Below are 11,284 nucleotides of genomic sequence, written 5' to 3' on the forward strand. Positions count from 1 at the left end.
TGGCAAACACTGGAAAATGTCCAACCGGGACCGGTCCATATAATCACTGCCGCCTTCTGGAACCACTTAGTGCGTTTGACTTTTCACCCATTAAGAAACCGCGTTCGAAGGTTTCATAACTCCATTCGTGTGTTTATTATTGTCATTAACCTGCTTTTGCCGGTCAAAAAAATATCTCTATAAATATCAAAAATAGTTATAGCTTATAAGAAAGCACAACAACATATGTTTTAACACTTCTAACAACATATATGGCTTTGTTTTCGTCTAGGAATGTTAAATTTTTAATACTATCAGTATGTGTTTTCGTTACGTCTTTAGTCTCGGCTAATTTCTACAATGAGCTCGACGTCACATGGGGAGATGGTCGCGGAAAGATCCTTGACAATGGAAATCTCTTGACTCTCTCCCTTGACAAAGTCTCTGGCTCGGGTTTCCAATCGAGAAACGAGTACTTGTTTGGGAAAATCGATATGCAACTCAAGTTGGTGCCAGGAAACTCAGCTGGTACCGTTACTGTATATTATGTAAGTGTAAATGAATAAATGATCGGTTTAAAACTTAAAACTACTATTTTTTGTTCTTGTTTCATTTTGTTTGATAATTAGTTAATGATTATTTGTAGTTGAGTTCAACGGGATCAAACTGGGACGAGATAGACTTTGAGTTCTTGGGAAACTTGAGTGGAGACCCGTACATCGTTCATACAAACGTGTTTACCCAAGGTAAAGGCAACCGCGAGCAACAATTTTATCTCTGGTTTGGTCCAACCGCCGATTTCCACACATATTCTATTCTTTGGAATCCCCAACTCATTTTGTAAGTTTTCTCGTCTCAAATCCATATTGTGGTATAATTGTGTCATTATACTGTACTAGTCTAGATGACGTTTGTCCTATAATATTATATATTTCTCTATTAAATCCAATGAAATCTGTCTAATACATTTTGCGTATGTTCTTTTTTAGTTTTTTTTTTTGGAAATAATATTGTTAACAACAACCCGAAACATGTCACTAAATATACGCTTTTTGCTAACGATGTCGCCAGATTTTCAGTAGATGGCGCGCCTATTCGACAATTTAAGAACGAAGAGTCAAAAGGCGTACCTGAAGAGGTAGGTCCCAGCAGAGCCCAGTTGGACCCGCAAGACTTACCTTGAAGAGAGACGTCTGCGCAGAAACCAACTGGATCCGCAGGACCCACCATGCTCAGAGACGTGACGTCCTTACGCGGTCAGTACGCAAGCTGTTCCCGCAGGAAATGCCTCCCAATGGTGAAGTACTCTGCCTGTTCCCGCAGCTGCGGATACAAGCCATCAGGGAAGGCCACCCGCGCAGCAAGGCTACACGCACAAGGCACTTAGCTCTCAATAACTTAGCAGTCACCTGAGGGGATGAGCAAAGCCGGGAGCAATCCCGCACAAAGGCGGGAGGGGGAATACTCCCGCCCAAATAAGCCAGTCCGTACGATACGGGAAGATCTTCTGTACTGTACCTGACGAGGTATGGGCAAAAGATCTGACCAAAGATACGACAGCTTATTGACAACAGTATGGCGAGCAGCATGCTCTTGTACTGTATGTCACTATTGGCCGCTGCCTACTCACCAACTCCTGTCATACCACGTGCATAGCCGGCAGTTGGTGGAAAAGGAATAGTACACAGCAGGCCTGGTCACTGTCAGCCGTTGCCTACCCACCAACTACCAGCAGGGCACGTGCGTAGGCCACAGTTGGTGGAACAGGAATACTATTCAGCCGGCCACACCTTCTTGGAAACCTACCTTCGGCTATAAATACCCCAAATGGTATGATCATCTCATCGGATCACATTATCATCATATACTATCTCGTATTACATATTATACCTGATATCTGCTCTAGCAATCTCTTAATATACATTTATATTTAAGAGCAATCTAGTCTGATTCTCACGCCGGAGGGTGGTCACAAGGAGGAACCCCCCCTTCTCAGTGACGAGCTCACGGTGTCTGTTTTGAAGGTTATCAGAAGAACCATCTTTGCCGGGTCTAACCCCTCGTGGGAAACATCTATTTAACCCCCAGGTTATCCGTAATCTGCCCGGGGTCCGATTAGTGTTTCTTTATTGGCGCCATCCGTGCATAAAAGCTAGAACTTCATTTCTTTTCAGTTTTTTTAAACTTCTGGAAAGATGGTTAAAGAAACTCCGGTAACCACAACCCCAGCTACTGGGGGGAATACCGGCTACACAGTCTTTACAAACACTACCCCGGTTAACCAAGCCGGGGCAAGTGAAGTAAATTTTACGAACACTACCCCAGTTACCCAAGCTGGGGCAAGTGCAGTAAATAATCGCTCACTGGGATTCACCGATACCCAGTTAGAGAGACAACGAACGAGGCTCCCCCGCCAAACACTCGATGAAATTAAAGCGTGGGCGGAAGCACGTCAAAAGGAATTCCAAGCTGAGTTGGACGAACGCTTGCGTTCCGTCCAACAGGCTGACGAATTTGGAAGCACTCAACAGCTCATGAGTAGTGAGTGCGAATACTCGGAGGAATCCGACACCGACGCGAACCCTCGCCATAGGGCAAAAGGGAAGTGTAAGGAAACGGACTCCCAACCGAGAAGGCGTTTTGGAGAAGCCTTCAAACCAAAAAACACAGGTGGAAGTCCACGTGACTTCTCGAAAGCATTTACACCAAATGCTGCAAAGGCGGGAACGTCCAAATTTGCAAAGGACATTGCGGAAGCAATCGTCCCGAAAAGTGCCAAACAGATGTCCAACATCGGCACTTACGATGGTATATCTGATCCAGACGATCATTTGAACAGGTTCATAGCGGGGGCAACCGTCAGTAGTTGGACGGAACCTACGTGGTGTTACATGTTCCAAATGACGCTTGTTGGGGCTGCTAGAGCGTGGTTCGATCGTCTACCGGTCCACCACATCTACGGTTGGGAAGACTTTCAGCAAAAGTTTAGCCAACACTTCAGCCAGCAAAGAAAGTATACCGAGGAACAATGGACAATCCTCAAATGCATTCGAGAGGAAGATGAATCTTTGCCAAACTTCATCACTCGCTTCAACTCAAAGAAGCTAAGTCTGGGTAATATCAGCGAAGATCTTGTTCGCGCTGCTTTCATCCAGGGCGCAAATGACCCAGAGCTCATCCGCACCTTAACGGGTAAAGATGGCATGCCATCCACATGGGATGCCATCATGACAGCAGCAAAACGCTTTGCGGAAACGGAGAAGCAACTGGGTAGAGATCTCCCCCAGAGCACAAACCTCTACACTCAGAAAACAAGAGAAGACAACGTCCTTACCGCCCGATTAAACAAAAAGCGGAAGCTAGGCATTTGGCAGTCAAGGGTAAACTTTGACACCTCATCCAGCTTGCAACATCGGTTAGGCGGAAGGGATAACGTACAGTCGAACCAGAACTCTAGATGGACGCCACTCACCAAAAGCGTCACCGAGATATTACCACTGAGGAGCTCCCATGGCCAAAGGCTCCAATAATCCGACATCGTCACAATGCTGATCGGAGCAAATACTGTGACTTTCACAGGACAAAAGGCCACAACACTGAAGAATGCACAGACGTTAAGGACATGGTCGAAGCATTTTTCAGAGATGCGACGCTCGCGCACCTCGTGGCGCAATGAACGCTGAGCAGGCTGATGCGTGTAGAACCCCAATTGGGGAAAACACGAATAAAATTGCAGCTTCAATGATGGAGACTACATACTGCGCAAACAACGAGATCCCGAACCAGGTGCGTATCGGCTCGATGGCACTCCCATCCCAACAACATGGAAGGGAGCTCAATTACAAAGTTTGCATGTAGATCAATTCCAAATTTGTAAAGAAAAGGCCCAGAGCCACTTCTAATGGAAATGATTCTCCTTAGAACATCGACGCTGATGATTTTACATTTATACTTTTATGAACTTTCAACACTGATGCCGGTTTTCAACGCATACATAAGTGTGAAAGAAGTCGTTGCGTGGGGAAGGCGGCAAAACCCGCATAAACCCAAAAAACGGCAAACCTTCACGCAGGTCAGTTAAAGGTAAAGTTCAGTCATCCCACTAAATGAAAGTGCCGGTCTATCCGCATGAATCATGATAGAGGAAACTGAACACTAACCTATTAACAACCGCGCGTCGAACGGTTAATTTATTCAACACTGATATGCCGGTTTTCACCGCATAATTACGTGGAAAGTCGTTGCGTGGGGAAGGCGGCAAAACCCGCATAAACCCAAAAACGGCAAACCTTCACGCAGGTCAGTCATAGGTAAACTTTGGTCATCCAACTAAATGAAAGTGCCGGTCCTAACCGCACAAATCATGAGAGGAAACCGAACCTATTGACAACCGCGCGTCGAACGGATAACTTATTCAAAACAGAGAATATCTAAAGGATGAGGAAAACCTCCACGCAGGTTAGATGTAGGTAAAGTTTAGCCATCCTACTAAGTGCAAGTGACGGTCCTACCCGCACAATCATGAAAGAGGAAGCAAAACTTCAACCTATTATCTACCACGTTCAAAGGTTAACTTATCCTAAACACTTAGAAATTTCAAAAAAGATGAGGAAAACCTCCACGCAGGTTAGATGTAGGTAAAGTTTAGCCATCCTACTAAGTGCAAGTGACGGTCCTACCCGCACAATCACGAAAGAGGAAGCAAAACTTCAACCTATTATCTACCACGGTCAAAGGTTAACTTATTCTAAACACTTAGAAATTTCAAAAAAGATGAGGAAAACCTCCACGAAGGTCAGATGTAGGTAAAGTTTAGCCATCCTACTAAGTGCAAGTGACGGTCCTACCCGCACAATCACGAAAGAGGAAGCAAAACTTCAACCTATTATCTACCACGTTCAAAGGTTAACTAATTCTAAACACTTGGAAAATTGCTAATTTAAACTAAAGTATGCAAGTCATATAACGTTTATAAAGCAAGGAATCCAGTGAAAATAGCGGTCTTAACCGCACAAAGATTTATATTTCATAATATTCATTACAAGAATGGCCGGGTAACTACCCGCCTACAAGAATATAAATCTATACAAGCTAAACCTATCCTAGCAGTGGGAAGGGATCTTCAGGATCAAGCTTTAGGGCCACTTCCACTTGGACCAGCACCATCAGTAGTGCGTGGCGGTTCAAGGAAAGCTTTAAGGATAGCTAGCCCATCATCAGCAGCAGCAGCTTCGTTCACCTTCTCCACCACCGGATGCGGGAAGGCGGCATACTGATTCACTGCTTGGTCGTACATAGCTTCAGTATCCATATCAAATAAAGGGAAGTTGGAAGGCGGGATGCCTTTCTCAACGAACCCTAGACCAAGCAGGAAGCCGGCCTTTTCCCCATCCTCATGAGAAGCGTTGAGGGCTGCGCTCATAGCATCGTCATAAGATGTATCCGCGAAGACCCGATGCACAACCTACAAGAAAAAATACAAGTATCAAAACCTTTTCTATTTACAAAGAAAAGCGTGAAGACATGAAGCTAAACATACCTGAGACAACGCTTCTCGAAAAAGCCATTCCTTGGCAACCAGAGCCTCCTGGAGGGCAGCTTGAGCTTCGTTACGGGCGCGTTCGGCTTCACTTTTATTGAGGTTGGCAAGCAACACTTCTTTAGCCGCAGCCTCTTCGACGCCCTTTAGCTTCCGCTCAGTATGGTCAAGCACCCCCCTCTGGTCCAAGATCTCCTGGAGCTTTTTGGCGTCTTCCATCGCCAAGGCATCATGAGCCTGCTGGAGAGCCTCTAATTTGGCTTTAAGCTCCTCATTCTCCACGCGTAGAGGCTCAGCAACAGCTTCAGCCTTGGTGGCCCTCTCGGTTGTGTTCCTTGCAGTTTCCTTAGCCAGCCGAAGCTGTTCGTTAACAGCTTGGGCAGCCTTGGAACGGGCCTCGAGCCAGGCCTGAACTTCAACCTCGAGGGCCTTGAAGGCCTTCTCCTTTTCCGCAGCCACTGCGGTAAGCCTTACGTTCTCCTCCCGGACAGCCCGCGCCCGAGCTACTTCTTGAAGGCGAGCTGCTTTTAACTTGTCGTTTTCACGACAAAGCAGCTCGACGCGCGGCTGCATCCGGGCCAGGAGAACCCAAAGCTCATTGGTTAGCCTACCCTTCTGGTAGCTAGCCATGGCTTCCCCCAACGCACCACTGGGAGCTGCGTGACGAGCCCACTCCACGCACTCCACAGGTGTGCGAAGGGTTGTTCCTCGGCGGATGTTCCATCGTGGAACATACACTTCATTGGAATCCGACACTACAAAAAACATAAAGCATTAGGAAAAGATGATAAAAATTTAAAAAGGCCAAAAGAACCCTACGCACCTGTAGGGTCAACAACAGGCCGATAGCCGCCAAACCCATCACCTGAACCCAAGGGAAACCCATCCAAGAGGTCAGGCAGATGGGAAGGAGGCAGAGATTGGCGATAAGCCCCAAGCATACCTGAAGTATCGGCTGTAGCTGCCGACGTCGGAGGCATGGAGGCCGCCGCAGTGGAAACCAATGGAGGTGAACTCACCGGAGGTGAACTCACAACCGTGGTCGCCGCTGTGGAATCCGCAGCAAAAGTAACCGCCGGCTCAGTGAAAGATGTGGTAAAAATGGCACTGACGGCCGGCGGTGATGTCATCACAGCTGGAACAGTTGGCTCAACGGAGTGAGCAACTGAACCAGCGGAAGCAGGCGTAGGCGCAGCCGCCTGGGTCGTCGCCTCAGGTAGGCTGACCAAGCCTACCGTCATGGGCGGGGAGGTACTCCTACCCGCTCCACCCTGGAATGCGTCAACATCCACGCCTGCACAAAGAAGATAAGTATTAATGATGGAAAGCTAAGAAGTTAAAAATAAGGGACGTTTGTACTTACGGGTTTTCTTGTGCCTAAAGGTACGGAGAGGCGGGGATGAACCCGATGGAGCCGGCCTCTTCACGCCGCTCACCATTGTCATCCTGGGCTCTCCGGAGGTGACAGTCGTCGCAGCCTCCGGAGCGGTGGTCTTATCACCACCGGGGTTCCCCGCCACCTCTTCGCTCTCGGCCTCTGAATCAGACCGAGGCACCGGATCGGCAGTGGAGGCCACCTTCTCCTTTCCCTTCCCGCCGGCAGCCTTCTTCTTCCGCACCAACGGAGGACCATCTGCGGATTCCTCATCAGAACATAAGATTAGAGGAATTCCAGCAGAGGTTTCAACATTGAGGGGTCGAGGGTTGAATAACGCCTTACCTGGCCGCCTGGCGCTCAGGATCTCGTGGCCTAGCGGGTAGACCTCCACGAACCGATCTGCCGTTTGTTCAAGGATGGGCAACTCGTTCTCATCTAGAGCACGAGTACCCATCCGAGCGGGACTGTCAGCCTCCCGCGGATACAGGAGCGACTGCAAGTCGTTCCCCTCTGAAATAAACAAGAAAGAAGTTAGAAGAGATTCTAAATCAACAAAAAGAAACAGAGCATACCGTAAGGAACAGAGTTCGAACCGTATTCAAGGACGATTGGGATCTTTTGCGCATCCGCATCCTTCCACACCCGGCTCATCCCGAGCATCACCATCCCGGACTCCGCAAACCGGTAAACCGGAGATTGGACTCGGGATATCTTCGAGAACCATTCCGCCTCTTGGTAGTTGGAGGCGTGAAGGCTGGGAAGTGCTTGCCCATTCTTGAATTTCATGGCAAGGGGGATGGCGCGAGCGGAGATGTAGAAGAACTCCCGCTTCCACGAACGAAGACTGCGCTCGGTTGCGCAAATCTTCAAACCCTTAATCCGGGTTATCAGCGTATACCACCCCTGGATGCACCTCCAAGAGTAGAAGGTCATCAGGCGGTCGACATAGGGCTCAATGCCCAGAATCCGGCACACCCACTCGAAGTGGCGAATCTTCGCGATCGCCATCGGGTGCACCTCGGTCAGGTGTACACCGTGCCTCTCTAGGACACGGTACACAAACTTTGTCAACGGGAACCTAAGATTCCCATAGACAAAGAATGCAGCATATACCCCGATCTTGCCTCTGGGGGCATCATACACCGTCTGATGGGGTTCAGGAAACTCAGGCTCGAGAGACTCGAGCATGAACTTCCTGACGATGTACTGATACAGATCGACAGGCAGGGCACACTGGCACTCGCCAGTAGTACTCTTGTCATCGGCGAACACCCCAGCCTCCTGGGCTGTAGTTTCGAGATCGTGAGAAGACATCTTGCAGATGAAAGAAGAAAACGATTTCAAGAGAATGCTCGACTGGAAAGGTGAGTATTCGCCGGAAATCGTTTTGAAGATGAAGAGAAAAGTGAAAGTGTGGATTACAAAGAACCCTCTCCCCCTTTATATACTAATCGCAATTAATGCGATGATTTTAATGCGGAAGAGAGAGAAATCGAAGGTGCAATGAAACTATGACACGTGGCAAAAAGCAAGCTGGCAACAGCTGTTGAAAGGACGCGTACCATTAATTTCGCGGCCACGCGCCCGAAAAATCGCGCCCACGCGCCTGAAAAAGCGTCTGAAATGACCTTGTACTGTCACGTCACCATAACTTCCTGCACGTCCTGACACAGTCAGAAGAAACCGTCGCACGACGTTTCAGAGGTTTGGACTGTTCTTATCCTTTCACCAACTCTTCGAATTTCAAAAATTCAAAAAGATTCAAAAGTAAGCGGGAAAATACCCCTTACCTTGGCAACCAAGTAACCATAAGACGGGTGCGGGTAAAGTGTTAAGGCAAAACCCTTCACATACTTAGCACCTGCAGGGAATTGAAGCCAAGAATACCTCGGCAACCAAGTAACTATAAGACGGGTGCGGGTACAGTGTTAAGGCAAAACCCTTCACATACTTAGCACCCGCAGGGAATTGACGCCAGGAATACCTTGGCAACCAAGTAACTATAAGACGGGTGCGGGTACAGTGTCAGGGCAAAACCCTTCACATACTTAGCACCCGCAGGGAATGGACGCCAGGAATACCTTGGAAGTAAAGTAACCGTAAGACGAGCGCGGGTACAGTGTCAAGGCAAAACCCTTCACATACCTAGCGCTCCGCAGGGAATTGAAACCAAGAAGGATCTTCTGGGCAATGCTTACGGAAAAGGAAATAACATCCCCGCATAGCGGGAACGTCGAGAACTACATTGTATGAAGCTCCAGGTTGGAATTGGTGGTTTTAACATAATTGATCACTATGTTCAAAACTACCAAAACCTCATGGAGAATCCACACAAGTAGGACTCAACGCTCCTGACTTGCGAGGAGGTTACAGACCTACCCGCATCATACCCAAAGATCAAGCAGGAAAGTCGGGAATTTCTGCAAGTGACAAGGACTTCCGCGGGAAGAATCCCCATGGAAAACCTTAAAACTAAACCCTTTTCAAAACCCTTTGCTTATGTCCAAAAGTTCACCTCACTTTATTAAACATTCATGAGAAGAACATTGGACTGGGGGGACTTGAAGAGGTAGGTCCCAGCAGAGCCCAGTTGGACCCGCAAGACTCACCTTGAAGAGAGACGTCTGCGCAGAAACCAACTGGATCCGCAGGACCCACCATGCTCAGAGACGTGACGTCCTTACGCGCAGTACGCAAGCTGTTCCCGCAGGAAATGCCTCATAATGGTGAAGTACTCTGCCTGTTCCCGCAGCTGCGGATACAAGCCATCAGGGAAGGCCACCCGCGCAGCAAGGCTACACGCACAAGGCACTTAGCTCTCAATAACTCAGCAGTCACCTGAGGGGATGAGCAAAGCCGGGAGCAATCCCGCACAAAGGCGGGAGGGGGAATACTCCCGCCCAAATAAGCCAGTCCGTACGATACGGGAAGATCTTCTGTACTGTACCTGACGAGGTATGGGCAAAAGATCTGACCAAAGATACGACAGCTTATTGACAACAGTATGGCGAGCAGCATGCTCTTGTACTGTATGTCACTATTGGCCGCTGCCTACTCACCAACTCCTGTCATACCACGTGCATAGCCGGCAGTTGGTGGAAAAGGAATAGTACACAGCAGGCCTGGTCACTGTCAGCCGCTGCCTACCACCAACTACCAGCAGGGCACGTGCGTAGGCCACAGTTGGTGGAACAGGAATACTATTCAGCCGGCCACACCTTCTTGGAAACCTACCTTCGGCTATAAATACCCCAAATGGTATGATCATCTCATCGGATCACATTATCATCATATACTATCTCGTATTACATATTATACCTGATATCTGCTCTAGCAATCTCTTAATATACATTTATATTTAAGAGCAATCTAGTCTGATTCTCACGCCGGAGGGTGGTCACAAGGAGGAACCCCCCCTTCTCAGTGACGAGCTCACGGTGTCTGTTTTGCAGGTTATCAGAAGAACCATCTTTGCCGGGTCTAACCCCTCGTGGGAAACATCTATTTAACCCCCAGGTTATCCGTAATCTGCCTTGGGTCCGATTAGTGTTTCTTCAGTACCATTTCCTAAAAACCAACCCATGAGGATATACTCGAGTTTATGGAATGCTGATGACTGGGCGACTAGGGGTGGGCTTGTGAAGACTGATTGGAGTCAAGCACCGTTCACTGCTTCCTATAGAAACTTTAACGCGGAGGCTTGTGTGGTGGTGTCGGGCACTTCGACATCTTGTGGTACTGGTGGCTCAGCCTCAGGCAACACCGCGTGGTTGTCAGAAGTGTTGGATAGTAGTGAGCAAGAGAATTTGAAATGGGTACAAAAGAATTATATGGTATATAACTATTGTTCGGATTCTAAAAGGTTTCCTGAAGGATATCCACCCGAGTATAACATAGGTTAAGGACGTGTATTTGGGTTTAATGTTAAATGGATTTGGCAGTCTATATGTATTTATTTGTATGTATCTAATTTTTGTAAGATGAATTGTTATTGTTAATAAGGACTGTCGTCTTTTTCCTTTTCATTTTTTCGTTTTTTATTAACTATTATACATTAACGTCAATCAAAACAGTATAGTAAAATGAGCAAAGCAGGACTATCTTGATAACCAATTCTTGTTTTATGTATTGCTTCTATAAGCGATTATAATCCAGAAACACTCAAAACATCACCAAAGTGACTATTGTTGGTAATTTTAGACCGTATCCACAAGTCGGTGAATATAGAAGGATCTAAGTTGAAAATTCGATTAAGTTGGTTTAGTTTTCTAATTGTAATATAATTAATATGGTAATGTCTTAGTTACCAAGTTATGGTTAAATTTAAAATATAGAGCTTGGTTAGAGAATTAAGATTTGTGATCAACAAAGAATTACTGTAATGAATT

General features: G+C 47.3%; 1 protein-coding gene across 1 annotated transcript; it reads left to right on the plus strand.

Moving 5' to 3' along the window:
• The first annotated feature begins 237 nt into the window (after positions 1-237).
• Positions 238-10,798, plus strand: LOC143567191 (putative xyloglucan endotransglucosylase/hydrolase protein 23). The gene is made up of 4 exons (XM_077053659.1): positions 238-527; positions 626-819; positions 1,051-1,121; positions 10,455-10,798. The coding sequence occupies exons 1-4, from the start codon at positions 252-254 to the stop codon at positions 10,796-10,798; spliced, it is 885 nt and encodes a 294-aa protein (XP_076909774.1). The 5' UTR covers positions 238-251.
• Positions 10,799-11,284: the final 486 nt, after the last annotated feature.

Source organism: Bidens hawaiensis, unplaced genomic scaffold, assembly GCF_021521415.1.
Source record: "Bidens hawaiensis isolate Kalapana, Puna unplaced genomic scaffold, B.hawaiensis_p1.1 tig00023233_1, whole genome shotgun sequence".
In the NCBI taxonomy this organism is placed as follows: domain Eukaryota; kingdom Viridiplantae; phylum Streptophyta; class Magnoliopsida; order Asterales; family Asteraceae; genus Bidens; species Bidens hawaiensis.